Source organism: Colobus angolensis, unplaced genomic scaffold (assembly GCF_000951035.1).
Source record: "Colobus angolensis palliatus isolate OR3802 unplaced genomic scaffold, Cang.pa_1.0 Scaffold99, whole genome shotgun sequence".
NCBI classification, from domain to species: Eukaryota; Metazoa; Chordata; class Mammalia; order Primates; family Cercopithecidae; genus Colobus; species Colobus angolensis.
This window is the reverse complement of record NW_012123931.1, coordinates 2,334,800-2,351,650: the sequence shown is the minus strand read 5'-3', so window position 1 is coordinate 2,351,650 and position 16,851 is coordinate 2,334,800. Positions and strand designations below refer to the sequence as shown.

General features: G+C 54.6%; 2 protein-coding genes across 4 annotated transcripts in view; one reads left to right on the top strand and one right to left on the bottom strand.

Annotated features, from left to right (window-relative positions):
• The window catches only part of IMP3 (IMP3, U3 small nucleolar ribonucleoprotein), an 8,042-nt gene extending 2,998 nt beyond the window's left edge, over positions 1 to 5,044 (bottom strand). The window contains exon 1 of the mRNA XM_011932864.1: positions 4,198 to 5,044. The gene's annotated coding sequence lies outside the window, so the exon portion shown is untranslated. The remainder of the gene's footprint in view (positions 1 to 4,197) is intronic.
• On the top strand, positions 4,259 to 15,023 carry SNX33 (sorting nexin 33). 3 transcript variants are annotated; one of them, XM_011932866.1, is made up of 3 exons: positions 4,259 to 6,646; positions 6,869 to 6,911; positions 13,346 to 15,023. In XM_011932866.1, exons 1-3 carry the CDS (start codon positions 5,441 to 5,443, stop codon positions 13,597 to 13,599), a joined length of 1,503 nt encoding a protein of 500 aa, XP_011788256.1. In that variant the 5' UTR covers positions 4,259 to 5,440; the 3' UTR covers positions 13,600 to 15,023. The 3 variants fall into 3 exon arrangements, with proteins under 3 accessions (XP_011788256.1, XP_011788257.1, XP_011788255.1); XM_011932867.1 differs by lacking the exon at positions 6,869 to 6,911 and having other exon boundaries at positions 4,259 to 6,688; positions 13,845 to 15,023; XM_011932865.1 differs by having other exon boundaries at positions 4,259 to 6,911.
• Positions 15,024 to 16,851: the final 1,828 nt, after the last annotated feature.

Genomic DNA, 16,851 nt, shown 5'->3' with positions numbered 1-16,851 from the left:
ATCTCCTGACCTTGTGATCCACCCACCTCGGCCTCCCAAAGTGCTGGGATTACAGGCATGAGACACTGCACCTGGCCCCAGAGTAGGTCTTACTGAGAAGGTGATATTTTATAGGGGTTAAGCCATGTGTAGATATCTAGGGGAAGAACATTTCAGGAAGAGGAAACAGTGGAAATGCCTTAAGACAGGAATGTGCCTGGCATGTCAGAAGAATAAGAAAGCTATTTTGGCTGCAGCAGAGTGGGCAAGGAGGAGAGGAAGAGATTAAAGAGCTTGTAGTCCCTTGAAAAGACTTTGGCTTTTATGTTGAGAGGCAGATACTTCAGGGTTTTGAGCAAAGGATTGACACTTATGTTTTTTGTTTGTTTTTGTTTTTGAGATAGGGTCTCACCCTGTTGCCCAGGTTGGAGTGCAGTGGTACAACCAGGGCTCACTGCAGCCTCAACGTTCCAGCCTCAAGCGATCCTCTTGAGTAGCTGGGACTACCGGCACATGCCACCATGCCCGACTAATTTTTATTTTTTATTTTATTATTATTATTATTATTTGAGACAGAGTCTTGCCCAGGCTGGAGTGTAATGGCGTGATGTCGGCTCACTGCAACCTCCGCCTCCCAGGTTCAAGCGATTCTCCCTGCCTCAGTCTCTCAAGTAGCTGGGATTACAGGCGCCTGCCACCACGCCTGGCTAATTTTTTATTTTTGGTAGAGACGGGGTTTCGCCATGTTGGCCAGGCTGGTCTCGAACTCCTGACCTCAGGTGATCTGCCCACCTCGGCCTCCCAAAGTGCTGGGATTATAGATGTGAGCCACTGTACCCGGCCGCTAATTTTTAAATTTTTTGTAGAGATGGGGTCTCACTATGTTGTCATGGCTGGTCTTGAACTCCTGGGCTCAAGCGATCCTGCTACCTCAGCCTCCCAAAGTGCTGGGATTACAAGCATAAGCCACCACACCTGGTTCAGAAATTCAATTTTGGACATTTTGGGTTGGTGGCATTCATTAGACTTCTGGGGGGAGATGTCAAGGAGAAATAGATATATGAGTTAGGAGTTTTTTAAAAAAGGGCTGGAGATTTTAAAAATTGGACATTACTAGAATGAGTGGTATTTGAAGTCATTCGGCTAGATGAGATCATCAAAGGAATGCCTATGGATACAAAAGACAAGAGGACAACTCTACTGTGGTTACTCTAATGTTAAGAATTATTGGAGGCTTGCTGGGCACCGTGGCTCACGCCTGTAATCCCAGCACTTTGGGAGGTTGAGGTGGACGGATCACGAGGTCAGGAGATCGAGACCAGCCTGGTTAACATGGCAAAACCCCGTCTCTACTAAAAATACAAAAAATTAGCCAGGCATGGTGGCAGGCACCTGTAATCCCAGCTACTCGGGAGGCTGAGGCAGGAGAATAACACGAACCCGGGAGGCAGAGCTTGCAGTGAGCCGAGATCACACCACTGTACTCCAGCCTGGGCGACAGAGTAAGACTCTGTCTCAAAAAAGAAAAAAAAAAAAAGAATTATTGGAGAGAAGAAGGTGAACCAGTGAGGTAGAAGGAATATCAGGAGAGTATGTTCTCTCCAATGCAAATGAAGAAAGCGTATCCAGGAGGAAGGAGTGATCAACCAGGTCAAATGCTACCTGCCACCACGCCTGGCTAATTTTTTGTATTTTTAGTAGAGATGGGGTTTCTCTACTAAATAAAGTTAAATAAGAGAAGGACTGAGAATAATACCATTAGGGTCCAGCAACACCAAGGATATTGATGACCTTGACAAGAATAGTTCAGTGGAGTGTGGGAGTAAAAGACTGGCTAGAGGGATTTAAAGAGAGAACAGGAGAAAAGAAATTGGACACACTTAGGAGAGAGAGTTATTTCAAGGAATTTTGCTGCAAAGGTGAGCAGAGGAATGGGGCAATAGCTGGTGGGGAAAGTGGAGTCAAAAAAAAATTTGAGATGGAGTCTTGCTCTGTTGCTAGGCTGCAGTGCAGTGGCGGGTGCAATCTCGGCTCACTGCAACCTTGGCCTCCCAGGTTCAAGTGATTCTCCTGCCTCAGCCTCCTGAGTAGCTGGGACTACAGGCACATGCCACCACGCCCAGCTAATTTTTGTATTTTTAGTAGAGACGGGGTTTCACCATGTTGCCCAGGATGGTCTCAAACTCCTGAGCTCAAGCAATCCACCTGCCTTGGCCTCCCAAAGTGCTGGGATTACAGGTGTGAGCCACTGCACCCGGCCCTGATGCTATTGTTAAACTCAGTTTAGAAAAAGGCTATGTGGATAGAAGATAGATCACAGGGAAGAGGAGTCCTAAAAGCATGTGGGGAAAACGTATATTCAGTCTTAGAGATGCTAGGAGGAACTGTGTCTTTAGAATCAAGGCTGCCCCATGACAGGAAACAAGGTTTTAAGGTTACTTGACTAAGAGACTCGTCATACCTTTTCCCCTCTTGGAGGTTCCGGACTCACTGAGCTAACTTTCTGGTAACTGGGCTTCCCAAGGGTTAGCCCAAACTGTCTTGATCTATTGATGCAGAAATTCAGTTCTGCTTGACAGTTTTATTTCGCTGTGCAAATTAATACCTAACCTTTTGGGGTTTGTACATAGGCCTTTATTCTGGTCAAATGCCAGACCTGCAAAGCTAGTCGGATGCACTCACTGAACCAGTGAAACTGGGTTTTGGGGCCAGAGGTCTGGGAACCATGTCCCTCAAAACAGCCAAAGGTATCCATCTTTAGCAGAACTACCTTGTACCAGTTAATCTGCAATAAGTGACTAGAGAGAGAATGAAGGGAAGATCTAGCTGGACAGGGTAGACAAGACTCCAGGGTACAGCCAGGAAAGGGGGTCCTCCTGAAGCCTTTGCCTCATCTTAGGCACCTCCTCCTTCAGGAAGGTTTCCTTGATCCTTGCTCCACCCAGGCTGGAGTAGGTATCCTCATGTGCACTTTTCATGGCACTAACTAGTCACACTGGGCAGGGAGCATTTGTCTACTTGTCACAACACATCTGAGCTTTTGGAAAATAAGGATAATGTCTTAATTGTCTTTGTAGCTCAGGGGCCTGGTGCAGAGTAGGTACTCAGTTAATGTTTCTTGAGTGCATGACTTGGCTGAATGAATGACTGAGAATGGATTGATTAAAGACAAGAGAGGGTGGACTGTAAGCCCCCCAGGATAGGAACCCCGACTGACTTGTGGTGTACTCCCCAGTGCCCAGCACAGTGCCTAGCAGAGTCAGTGCCCAAAGTGTTCCAGATATGCTGACTGAGGATCAGATCCCACTTGCTTCTTCTCAAAGACTCTCTACCTGACCACCTCTCTCCTTGCTGCCCCTGGCTAGTACAGAACATCCAGTCCCGCTGCCGCACTAAGCAACACGGAACCAGGTGGCACCTAGACTTGTTCCCTGTCGCTGCAGGTGTAGGGTAGTGTCTTTCCCTCCTTCCAAGCTAGTCGCCCAGGGCAGGGTCGCCCTATCTGGCTAGGGTGCTGCACCCTCAGCTGTCGGTATCTTAGGTCAGATGCCCGGAACGCGCAGGCCGTTTCTGCCCCTCCGGAAAACAATCTCCGAGCTGCGCCACGACCCCGTCCCTGCGGAGCAGGAGTGGGGAATGGGAAGGTGGGAAGGCGAGCCCGCGACTCTGCTCCCCAACCCCAGCTGGCACGGCTTTCCACGCACCTCTCCCCACCCCGCCCGATCTCCCCATCCTGGCTCTGGCGCGGTGCTCCTTGCAGCCCCACGCTTTGCAAACTTTCGGAGTTTTACTCCATTTGCGTCACGGAAAAGGCAGGAGGATGACGGAGTCCAGGAAGCGAGGCAGCGGTGGCTGGCAAGCTCCACCGCCAGGCGCTCCAACCACGGGGGCGTGAGGTGTCTCTCCGCGAGGGCAGACAGACGGAGGGAGAGCAGGGGAGGCGGCGGTCCCAGAGACCAGCCCCGGAGGCTCTCGGGCTCCCTAGTTCCCGGGTCATTTCCTCCCTCTTGCCTCCGGGACTGAGCGCCAGGGAGCGAGGGCACTGGCCAGATGGGAAGCCGCGCGGAGGAGTAGGCGGGGGCTCGGCTGCAGCGCCCCGGGCCCGCGGGAGGGCGGAGCTGGCCGTCCCTGCCCCGCCGGGACGCACGGAAGTGCAGCGGAGTTTGCTCGATTCTCCAGCCTGCTTCCCCCTCCCTCCTCCCTCTCCCCACCCCTCACCTCCCCTTTGGCGATCCCCTCCTTCCTCGGGACGCCACCTCCCGGAATCGCGTTTTTGTTTTGGAGCTGCCTTCTCTCTGGCGGCGCGGAGGGTCTGCGAGCGCAGGGGAAGGCAGGCTGGGGGCGCAGCCCGCCCCCGACTGGCGGGGCCCCGCAGGGCGGAGCGGAGGACGGACGGACAGACGGCCAGCCGCGCCATCTGCTCGCCGGAGCTCACTCTCCGAACTTCAAACTGTTGAGTGTGTGCGTGCACGCGAGGGTGGGGGTCGGGGGTCGTAAGTCCCGGGTGAGGAACTGGTTTCTGCTGGGGTTACCTTTGGACGAGGTTCCTGGGATTCAGAGCAGGGTCGGCGTCAGTCTCAGAAACTGCTGAGGAATTAGGCAAACAAAAGAGACCACTCAGCGACTAGCCAGAAGTCGCCCGACCGCCTCGTCGCGCCCCCTCCTTCCTCCGGGGTTGAGACTGGCCACTTCTGGGGCGGGGAGAGGGCGCCCGAGCCGGCGGGGGCTCCGGCTGCGCAGCCGGGGTCGAAGAGTTGGCGGCCTGTTGTGTAAGCCTCAGTCCTTGTTTTCCCGGCCTGGCTCGTTGTGAAGCCGGACACATCCACCCTTGGACTCGCTTCAGGCGGCTGCTGCTTTTCTCCTTGCCCCTCTTGGATTTTCCAGATTTTTGAAAACCCAGTGGCCCAGGAGCAAGAGGAGGAGGAAGGAGGAAGGGGCAGATCTGCAGAGGAATGTGAGAGCCTCCCAAAGCGAGAGCGGCCAAAAGAATCTGGGAGCCAGAGGGACAGCCGAGCCCTGCCCGGGTTTCTGGAATGGTGGTTTCCGAGTGAGTCTCTTCTATTTTAGAACGTTGTTCCAGTGGAAAGTGTCGAATTTTTCCCCTCGCAGGGCAGATTTCTCCAGGTCACTTGACTTTTCTTCTGGGAGTAGGAGTTAGGAGAGACTCCCCTCTAATCCCCCAGAGGCTGCTAAGGGAGGAGGAGACTGTGGACATGAGCCCTCCCTGCTCACAAACATATGCCTAGTGACCTGATAGGGCAGTTTCTGGGCTGTGGACATTGCTTTGAAGAGCGGGAGATTGGACAGCATCTGTGGGTGCTGAGACCCCACCTTAGGACCTGAGAGATTGAACTGTGTAAGCGCCATTCAGCTGCGAGTGCATTCTTGGACTCCCTTGTGAGCATCCCGGGTCTGGACAGGACCCTCTCCTTCCCATCTTTCTATACCACCCAGCCCAAACATGGCACTGAAAGGCCGAGCCCTCTATGACTTTCACAGTGAGAACAAGGAGGAAATTAGCATCCAGCAGGATGAGGACCTGGTCATCTTTAGCGAGATCTCACTGGATGGCTGGCTGCAGGGCCAGAACAGCCGTGGGGAGACAGGGCTCTTTCCTGCCTCTTATGTGGAGATCGTCCGTTCTGGCATCAGCACCAACCATGCTGACTACTCCAGCAGCCCTGCAGGCTCTCCAGGGGCCCACGTGAGCTTGTACAATAGCCCCAGTGTGGCCAACCCAGCTAGGAGTGGTGGGGGCAGTGTCTTCCTCTCAAACCAGGGTAGCTTTGAGGATGATGATGATGATGATTGGGATGACTGGGACGATGGATGCACAGTGGTGGAGGAGCCACGGGCTGGTGGGCTGGGCACCAATGGGCACCCTCCCCTCAACCTCTCCTACCCTGGTGCCTACCCCAGCCAGCACATGGCCTTCCGGCCCAAGCCACCGCTGGAGCGGCAGGACAGCCTGGCATCTGCCAAGCGAGGCAGTGTGGTGGGCCGTAACCTCAACCGTTTTTCATGCTTTGTGCGTTCTGGAGTGGAGGCCTTCATCCTAGGTGATGTGCCCATGATGGCCAAGATCGCTGAGACATACTCCATTGAAATGGGCCCTCGTGGCCCCCAGTGGAAGGCCAACCCCCACCCATTTGCCTGCTCTGTGGAGGACCCCACAAAACAGACCAAGTTCAAGGGCATCAAAAGCTACATCTCCTACAAGCTCACACCCACCCATGCTGCCTCACCTGTCTACCGGCGCTACAAACACTTTGACTGGCTCTATAACCGCCTGCTACACAAGTTCACTGTCATCTCGGTGCCCCACCTGCCTGAGAAGCAGGCCACAGGCCGCTTCGAGGAGGACTTCATTGAAAAGCGGAAGCGGAGACTCATCCTCTGGATGGACCACATGACCAGCCACCCTGTGCTCTCCCAGTATGAAGGCTTCCAGCATTTCCTCAGCTGCCTAGATGACAAGCAGTGGAAGATGGGCAAACGCCGGGCGGAGAAGGATGAGATGGTGGGTGCCAGCTTCCTGCTCACCTTCCAGATCCCCACCGAGCACCAGGACCTGCAGGACGTGGAAGATCGTGTGGACACTTTCAAGGCCTTCAGTAAGAAAATGGACGACAGCGTCCTGCAGCTCAGCACTGTGGCTTCAGAGCTGGTGCGTAAACACGTGGGGGGCTTCCGCAAGGAATTCCAGAAGCTGGGCAGTGCCTTCCAGGCCATCAGTTATTCCTTCCAGATGGACCCCCCTTTTTGCTCTGAGGCCCTCAACAGTGCCATTTCTCACACGGGCCGTACCTATGAAGCCATCGGGGAGATGTTTGCTGAGCAGCCCAAGAATGACCTCTTCCAGATGCTGGACACACTGTCTCTCTACCAGGGCCTGCTCTCCAACTTCCCTGACATCATCCACCTACAGAAAGGTAAGACCCAGTGCAGCCAGGTAAGACTCTCTGCTGGGCCCTGGGGAGATGGGGATGGCCTGGATAGAATGGAGCAACTTATCTTTATTTCTCTGTCTCAATCATTCATTTAACAAATGTGTTGGACTGGGCACGGTGGCTCATGCTTGTAATCTCAGCCCTTTGGGAGGTTGAAGTAGGAGGATCAATCACTTGGACCCAGGAGGTTGAGGCTACAGTGAGCCTGATTGTGCCACTGCACTCCAGCCTGGGTGACAGAGTGAGACCCTGTCTCTAAAACAAACAAACAAACACGTTGAGTATCAACTCTGTGTCTGTGCAAATGTGCTTCTAGGTGCAGGAATATTGTTGTGCACAGGCCTGGTCTCTGTCCTCATGGAGCTTGATATTTACCTTCTTGTCAGTTCATTCATTTTCTCTGGATCTCATTTACCCATCATGCATGGTGTCATGCTGGGTTCTGAGAACACACAGATGACCAGGCCCAAGGCCTTGCCCTTGAGAGCTGGTAGGCCCTTTGGAGACAGAGACCCAACCCAGATAACAAGAGCTCAGAGTGGGGGCCTGTCTTCTGCCCCTTGCAAGTTCACCTCCCCACCTTTGCAGCTTTGCAAGTTACTCTCACCACTGTGTATTCTCTCTATGAGCGTCTTGTCTGTGTGCAGGAAGATCCCTGTCCCCATTTTGCGGATGAAGGAGCTTGTGTCCACAGAAGAGTGGTTGCACAGCCTGTGGCCCGGCTGTGACTGTCCCTTCCTCCTGCCACCTCCCCAAGGATACGTCCATGTTAGCCGCTTCCCAAGCCTAGCCGTGTTTTCAGTTGTCATGACCCCCTCTGTGGGGGAGGGACAGGATGGGCCTCTGCCTGTTACTGCTGGGGCTGTCAAGGAACTGCCGGGGAAATGACTCATCCTGGGTCACACAGGGGCACCCTGGCTGGACCAGTGCTTCGGAATCAGGGGTCCAGGGCACTGCCCACATGGCCTATCCAACTCCTGCTTCCCAAGCCTGGCTTCTCTTGCCTGAGGAGACAGCCAGTGACTGCCCCAGCAGGTGCCTGAGTCCTGGGGACAGCTAGAAGGGCAGATGTCAGGAGAGAGGTGTGATCCTCCCTGGGGCTGCTGGGTAACTCGTATGCAGGGCGTGGAGCTGGCTCCCTGGCCCTTGGGCCCTGAGGTCAGGCCTGGCTTGGTGGGGAGTTTGACTCTGGGTGGGGCCAGGAGGCGGACCTCTGGACTGAGCCTGGGGAACAGGAAACATGTCACCCACCACCACCAGGGACGGCCTGGGGTAAGCTGGCCTTACTTTCCTTTACCAAGAGGTTGACTTCTATAACTTCTCCAGCTCCCAGCCTCCTTTCTCCCCTCACTATATCCTCTTCCTTTCTTTCTGTTTTTTTTTTTTTCTTTTTTCTCATCTCTACCTTTCTTCCTCCTCCTCTGAACTCCAGGAAACACAAACCTGAGTGCTAGTCTTGGCTCTGCCCCTACATTGCTGTGCATCCCTGGGGAGTGCCTTTGTCTCTCTGGGTCTTAGTTTCCTGGTCTGTAAAACAAGGGAAGGTCAGGTCTTCGAGGGGGTGGGTGGGAAGGGACTCCTGGGGAGGGTCTGGTTCAGAAGCAGAATGACACCTTAGCTCTGACTCTGAGCTCTGGGGCAGGAGTAGGGCAGGGGAGATGGCCAGGCCTGCTGGGGGCCCACTGGGGCAGGTGTCTCCCTGAGCAGAAGTGGGAAGGCTGGTTCAACCAGCTCCTTAGATGGCTTGTTCCTGCGCAGGCAGCAGGAAGGGGAGCGCAATGATTAAACAGATGCTCCCGTGTAGTGGCTGGGGACCCCCACCCAGAAGAGAGCTGAGGGCATTAGGTCAGTCCCACACCCAGGAAGAACACCAGGGCCTCCCAGGCTGAGGGGGAAGCCAGATTGGGCTTTCTGACCCTGGGCAGAGAGACCGAACTGAGAGAGGCCATTTCTGAGTTTCTACTTGAGGTGTTTCTAAGAGTCAGGGGCCACTGTCCTCCGTGCTGACGCATTTGACCTGAAGCAGAGGCCAGCCCACCTCCTTCCCTTCCCAGGATGAACGCTACCAATGAGCCAAGCCCCCTCTGGCTTACTCTGAGTTCTGGGCTCTGCACTGCTCCTCCCAGGCCTGTGGTGTGGGGCAAGTTAGGGAGGGGGTACTGAGACAGAACTGGACAGGCTTTGGGGACTACAGCCCAATGGGGGTGATAAGGAGGGGGTCCTATGCTGGCCCTAGGGGTGGAGCCCTTTTCACAGAAAGGAGAAGAACAGTTGCGTCCTGGGCCCCAAGGATTCTGTCCAGCTTGTCTGGACATCTGAATGGGTGGTAAGTGTATGGGAGGAAGGACAGTGGAGGCCTAGGTGGGAGTCAGGAGACCAGGATTTGGACAAACTTTGCATCTGACATGACTTTGGGAGAGATTTCTCCCCTCAGTCTCTAGGTGAACAAAATGAGACCTGAGGGTCTTCATTTCTTTAGGAGGGCTCCATGTCATGTGAAACTTACATTAAACAAATTTGTATGCTTTTCAAAAAAAATAAAATAAAATGAAATAAAATGGGACATAAACCCTGGCTGGAGCTGAGAGGAGCCTGGTCTTCCCACGGGCCTAGTCCCTGTAGCCCAATCCAGGGGTCTCCTAAGAGAAGGGTAACCATAGGCAGTTTGGGGCATAAAAGGGGGCCCTAGCAATAGTGATCCCAGGACAACAAGGGGAAAGTGTCCAGGACTGTCCAGGGCAAGCCGGGACCTATGGCCCCCCAACTTAAGAGCCAGTAAGAGCAGGGCTGGTCCTAAGGCTCATGACAGGTCAGGAGGGCAATGTGGTCACCTCCGTTTTACAGATGAGGTGCTGCAATGCAGATGAGCCTCAGAGCAGGAGCTGGCACCCAATGTGTCTGACTCCGCAGCCCAGGCTGTTTCTACTGTGCCCCCCAGATGGGGGAGGGGATCCCCAGGGATGGAGAGCTGAGCCAGAAGGGGAAAGAGGAGGGAGGAAGGCTTGGGTGCTCCTTCACTGGTCCCGTGGGCTAGAGATAGGCCCAGGACCACAGAGCATCCATGGAGGGGCCACAGGGACAGCGTGGTCAAGGCAAAGTGGCCATTGTAGGGACAAGTTCTTGCTTCGGGGACAGATGGGTTCAGCCTCTGGGTTCTGAGCCATCATCTAGCCCTCCCTCTACCGCACCCCCCTAGGCGTAAACAAAGAGAATAATACTCTGCTGTGAGCTACCACCTGAAGGTAGTTGCTGTGAGCTCATGGATAGAAAAGCAGTTTGCACTGGGCTCAGTGGCTCACTCCTGTAATCTCAGCACTCTGGGAAGCCAAAGTGGGCGGATCACAGGAGTTCGAGACCAGCCTGGCTAACATAGTGAAACCCTGTCTCTACTAAAAATACAAAAAAATAGCCAGGCATGGTGGCGGGCACCTGTAATCCCAGCTACTTGGGAGGCTGAGGCAGGAGAATCATTTGAACCTGGGAGGCGGAGGTTGCAGTGAGCCGAGATCAAGCCACTGAACTCCAGCATGGGCAACAGAACAAGACTCCATCTCAAAAAAAAAGAAAAAGAAAAAAAAGAAAAGTAGTTTTCAAGCCATAGCATGTAGCATCTGGAGCTCCTATTCTATCTCAGATGCGCTCCTTTCTACTGTGTACATATTAGTTCAGTTAAGCCTGAACTATACTATAGGGCGGGTACTATTATTATCCCATTTTACAGATGTGGAAACTCTAAAGCACTATACTGTATGAGAGGTTGTCAACAGCATCACATCTAGTGCAACCTGTCCCACTGGGCAGTGGGGAGACCTGGAGCCCAGGCAAGAGCAGTGGCATGCTGGAGAGGACATAGCTAGGACTAAGACTCAGACCTCCTGCTCCCTCCTGCCCCCAACCTGGGGTGGATATTAGCTATCTCCAAGAGGTAGGGGCAAGATGGATTGAGGTGGGAGCTTAGGGAATATCCCTGGGACTCTGCAGGTGGTGGGCTCCAACCCTCCTTTCTGCATTTCTGGGACCCAGCCTGTAAGAGGAGTGCTGAGGCAGGAGGTCCTCCTGGGTCCTCAGCTCTCAGGTTAACTCTTAAGTAGAATGTAGGGGGGATGCTGGACAGGCCTGAGCCATGACTCCCAGCCTGTGGGGTGGGGTGCATTAGCATTAGCTGGTCCTGGCCCCAGAGCTGAGTCACAGGGTGGAGGGGTAACAGAGAGTAGGGTGGGGCCTCTGTTTCCCCCCGACCTCTGTGGCCTTTGCTCCCCATCCCTGGCCGCCTGCCTGTCTTTGGATACCTAACCATTGCAATGGGTTCATTCTTACTCTTTGGGCTCCTCATTAGCAAAAGAGACCTTTCCTTCCTTCAAGGCCATGGGCAGGAAAAGTCTACAGTGCACTTCCACTGTGCCAACTTTCTCAGGCAGGTGGAATCCAGGCTAGTTCAGTATCTCCCCTTTAGCTGGGTTCCTTCTGTGAAAGTTTAACTGCAGTTTCTTTACCTTGCTGTTTTCTACCTTTCTTGTTACGGTTCTTCCTACTCCTTGGGACCTTCTTGAATCCCTGTGTCCAATGTCTGGGGGCCCCACACATATGCCTGAAGGACCTAGCATGTACTCCCTGCAACAGAAGTGGTGTCCAACCCCCAGCTGTGGAGGACCAGACAGGACAGAGGCTGGGAGTTCTGGGCAAGTTCCTGCCCCTCAGGGCCTTGGCCTCCTCTGTACAGTAGCAGGGTGGAGGTGGAATTGAGGGTCGGACACCTGACCTTTCGGGCCTTTCCAGCTCTGATGTCTCTTTCTGGGTCCTATCCTGGGCCTTGGGGTGATCCCCCTTCTGCTCCCCAGGGCTGGGCTGTTGAGATGGTGCAGGAGGTGGTCCAGGGAAGGTGGCAGAAGGATTGAGTGGGCTGGGAGGTGGGGACTGCAGATTTCTTTTGGGTGCTGTGTGAGCAGCCCTTGAGACTCTCTGAACTTGAGTCTGTTTGCCTGAAATGCTGCTATTAGCTGATTAGCCATATACTTGTCAACTAACATGGATGCTGTCCCTTCTAAAAGCATCCAGAGTTATTCCCAGCATGTAGAGCCCTGGGCCTGATATACAGTAAGTGCTCAATGAATGCATTTAGAAAGCACTGGACAATTTCAGTCAGGGAGTGAAGAGAATACCATCTAGACGGCCCTCAAGAGCCCTCCTTAGAGGAGAAGTGGGAAAGCATGGATATTGAGCATGCTATCTGTGTGCAGTGGGTGCGTTTGAAGTGCTCAGGGGTGTGCTGTCCTCAGTGCCAACCTTCCCACCTCCTAATCTTCTTTGCATGGTGGATTCCCTGTAGCCCTCGGTGACTGAGTGCCAGGCACAGGGAAACTTCCTTCTCTTCCCAGCAACTGTCCCTACTGGCTTAAAGGCAGTATCAGTCAAGTCCCTTTTAATTCAGAACTGAAATTCATTCACCAACTGCTTGTTCATTCATTCAGATTCTTCTAAATTGGGTCCTCTGCTCAGGTTCATCTCCACCCCCCATCTGTCACCTGGTTATTACACAACCTCCTCTAGTTCCCTGGGGGCTGGGATGAGGAGGGAACAGGGCGTGCATGTCTGGGAGATACACCAGGTAGCCTTTGAAGAGTTGCTTTAGAATCATAAGTGTGATGGGGGTGGGGGTGGGGAGCCAGGGCATAGGTGACATGGGGGAGGCATTCTGTCAGGGGAACTGGGAGAGGCTCCAGTGTAGAAGTGGCACCTGATCGGGACCATGAATTATGAATAGGAATCCAGGGGGCAGAGGTAGGAAGGTAGGAAAGAGCCAGGTGAGTTTGATGAACATGGGGGTCACTGCGGAATGCATGTAGGGGCCAACTCCAGAGGTGAGGGCCCCCCAGGCCAGGCAGATTGGTGTGGACCTTGATCTGTTGGTAGTGGAGAGCCAGGAAAGGTACCCAGCTTGGAAGACCTCTTTAGATGCTGCAGAAAACCTGTCAGAGGCTGGGGCAGAGGGCAGGGAGCCGTGAGGGGACTGTTGTGGCAGTCCAGTGATAGACAGGGTTGAATCAGTTCAGCAGGCCTATATCAGGATCTGCTGTGGGCCAGGCCTTGTTCTGGGTACCAGGGACACAGAGAGGTTGAGGACAGGCTGTATCCTTATTGAACTCATAGTCCATCAAGCAGGGCTGTGATTGGTCACGTGTGGGCTACTGGTGACACTGCAAATTTGGAGGGAAGATGATGTGCTTGGTTTAGGAGATACTGAGGGTGAGGACCTGGGGAATGTCCTGGCAGAGACACCCAGGTGGCTGGAATGTGGGTCTGGGGCTCAGGAGTGAGGTCCGAGTTGAACTGATGAGGGTGCTGTCTGCCCTCAAGGGTATAGGGAGCACGTGGAGATCAGAGCCCTAACACACTGTCCTCTGCTCTGCCTATGCCAGGCGCCTTCGCCAAAGTGAAGGAGAGCCAACGCATGAGTGACGAGGGCCGCATGGCACAGGACGAGGCAGATGGCATTCGCAGGCGCTGCCGCGTGGTGGGTTTCGCTCTGCAGGCCGAGATGAACCACTTCCACCAGCGCCGTGAGCTCGACTTCAAGCACATGATGCAGAACTACCTGCGCCAGCAGATCCTCTTCTACCAGCGGGTGGGCCAGCAGCTGGAGAAGACCCTGCGCATGTATGACAACCTCTGACTGCGTGTGCCGGGGCCCCCTCCTTCCCCTGGGCCTGGTCACTGCAGTGTACCCCACTTTCCCAACCTCCCTATACCAGCAGTGGCTGGGGGAGGGGTCAGCAGTTGGGGAGAGAAGTGGCCTGTCCTGCCTCCTGGGAGAAGGAGCTTTCAAGGAGTCATGAGTACCCCTGGGAAATTCCCCACTCCTTAGAAGTGGGGCACAGCAGGGGTGAGAATGGAGCCAGGAGTCCTCAAGGCCAAGGCCTGGGCTGCCGGTTAGTCAGTGAAGGTCAGACCAGGGTCTCAGCCTCCCCTAGAGCCTATTTTGCTTGCTCACCTGACCACTGCTGCCTTATCCATTCAGCAGACACCGAGGCCTGCTGCACCCCTGGGTCGGACTCTGGGCACCCAGGGCTGTAACATGCCTGCTCTTCAGGAGTCCTCAGTGAAGGTCAGGGTTAGACATAGACAAAGGCAATGCAGTATGACTGATGGTTAAGTGAGAGATTTCTGGAAGCTCATAGAAGGGACCACAGCATTCCACTGGTCAGGGAAGACTCCATGGAGTAGGCAACATTCGGGCAGTGTTTTGAAGGATGACAAGGGCCTGCCAGACAGTACTTGGGGAGAAGGACTTTCAGGGGAGAGGAACAGCATGGGCAAAGTTATGGAGGCATGCAGTCATCTCCCTCTTCTCTCCCTTACTTTCCAAGCAAGTTAGGTGCGCTTTCCTTGGGGATTCTGGCCTATATGGTAGGAAGGGATCTCCCTTGCTCCCATGTTGCTGGCTGTCCTTGCATCACCCTGTCCCCTGCAGGAGGGGGCTATAGGCCATCTCCCTCCTGTAGGCCTCTGACTACCCTCCACTTTTGGGCCCCCAGCTTCTCTCGGGTAGAAGACCATTGCAGCATCCTTCCCTCCTCGGGTTCAAGGTGCTGAGGTATAAACCCTGGGCCCCAGATCCCTGGTGACACCTTCCTGGAGAAGACTCTCAAAAGCGACTGTATATTTGAGTTCACCAGCAATAACTCCCCACACTCGAAGCAGGTCCAAACCCAGGATCCCAGGGTCCTTGGGCTCCTTGGCACTGTCTTCCCCAGATCCTTCCTGTTGCACAATGGGAAACCTAAGAGGAAAAAGACAGGGGCCTGCCTGCCTGCCTGCCCACCCGTGTGAGGGATTCCAGGCCCACCCGTTCTCTGCCTGCCTCACTGCAATGCAGGCCCCGGTTCTGGGTCGGGTTGTGCTGTCTCTGACCTATGTTTACATCCCTGAGGGGTTACTGCCTCCTCCCCACCCAGGTCAGGGTGTGATCCAGCAGCTTGTTGTGGGGTGCTGACCTGTGTCACCACTGCCCTCCTTGCCCCCGGGGGGGTCATGGTCTCCTCCTGGATACTGCTGCTTGAATCTTTTTTCTTGATAAACCTTTTACAATTAAGATAACACAAGCATGACTTTTTCTGTTTGGATCTCAGAAAGGCGGAGGGCGGAAGAAGGATAGAGGCCTAATTGCTCCTGGGAGCCATTGGATGAGATTCTGAGGTCATGGTGGGCACAAATTTACCACAGGACCTCAAAAGTTGGGGGGAGGGCTGTGCTGGTGGAAGGTGCCAGCAGGCAGGAAGAGCTAGAGGTGGCTGTGGACCCCCGGATGGATCCATCCCTCCCTAGAACGCACTGTTGTCTCTAAAACGGGTGGAGTGCTGCCCAGGGGACTGGCTGTATTGCCTTGTGATCTGGGGCTGAGGGTTGTATGAGGAAGGGACAGGATGCTGTGCCCCAGGACAATTTAATAGATGGTTGGCTCCTCTCCCCAAGCAGCCATGCCCTGGCCTTGCCCTTGAAAAGCCCTAGTCCACGGGAGAGAAGTGGGGGACTCTGAAGCTGTGTCTCTTCCCCAAGCTGTCCTAGGTACCCAACCCAGCAGAGGCTCCCACACTGGAAATTGAAGAGGATACTGGCTGTGCCCTTGGGGGTGCCCTGGTCAGGATGAGCAGATCTTGCCCTTGGATCTGTTCATCCACAGAGCAGGGGAGGGTACTGGTTGAGACTTGGCTCTCCTTTGGAGGCAATGGGGACTTGGTGGAGAGAGGGCTTCCGGGGTCAAGGCCGTCAGGGAAGGTTGGCTAGGCCAGGGACCAGGGAGCTTGTGCAGGAAGATAGGGAAGGTCCAGCAGGTGCAGTGGGGGAAGGGGCGGGCAGAACTCCCTGTTCAGGGCATAGAGTCCTCAGAGGAACTACTGGAATGAGTCCCTCTGGCCCTTGGTCAACATTAGGTCAGACTTGGGACTTTCTGAGGAATTTTCCCCTCTCTCCACCCTGCCCCATTTTCTAACCCATCCGAGGAACTTCCCGCCCTTAACCTCTTATCAGCTCTGCCCTCCATGTAGCCATCTGCAGAGGGACTCTGAGCGCTGACTGCTGGGCCAGGCCAGGGCAGGGCTGGTGGGAATACTCCTCCTAACCCATGGTGCCTGGAAAGTCCCCTGCTCATGCTTCCTGCTCTGGGAACAGTGTTGTCCTCTGTGTGCCTTCCTTGAGAGGGGACCACCTCCCAGGCCTCCCATCCTCAGGGTGAAACTGTCAGTCTGATACTTTTCTCAGGAGGGACTTGGATGTAGGAGAAGCATCAGGAAGTGGGGTCTTGGGATAATGCCAGGCCTGCTCCTGGTATCCTGAGGTCTCTGGGCTGGGGCAGATGTGTGTGTGGTGAAGAGGGAGACTGTCCTGGCCCTCCTCTCTCTTTTCTTTCTGCCTCTATGGGGGTGGGGGTATTGGGAGAACTTGGGGCTGTTCTGGGGTAGCTAAGCCCCTTTCTTAGAGATTGGGGGACCAGTGTCAGGGGCATCCTGGTGATGGCAGATGCCTGCCTCGTCACATGCCAGGCAGATGTTCCCGACTCAGCTGGACCCAGCTGCCTCGTTTCCTCCCTCGCTTTGCTCTGAGGAGGTGGAAAACAAGGCCTCTCTTTCTGCCCTGAGCAGCTACCAGCGCCCAGGGTAGGGGATCCCCTGGTCACCAGTCTTGGCCCAGTACAGGAAAAGGAATCCGCTTTGTGGCCACAAGTGGGGGCTGGGGATGGAGGCAGACCTCGGATCCTGCATCTCGTCACCCGCTGGACACAGGAGGGCTATGAAGCACTGGGCCATGACTGCGCCACTGGCTGGAGCAGAGCCAGGCCTGGGAGAGGCAGGTGGCCCCATCGGCCCCTGCTCTGTACCACCCCCCCAACAGACGACAAAGCCATATGTCTTCCACGTGTCTACACACT

What these genes read in the sequence shown, in the direction of transcription:
- SNX33 (XM_011932865.1), top strand. Translation starts at nt 5,441, where the DNA reads ATGGCACTGAAAGGCCGAGCCCTCTATGACTTTCACAGTGAGAACAAG. An exon ending in CATCATCCACCTACAGAAAG is followed by an intron (nt 6,912 to 13,345) that starts GTAAGACCCAGT and finishes TGCCTATGCCAG; the next exon opens with GCGCCTTCGCCAAAGTGAAG.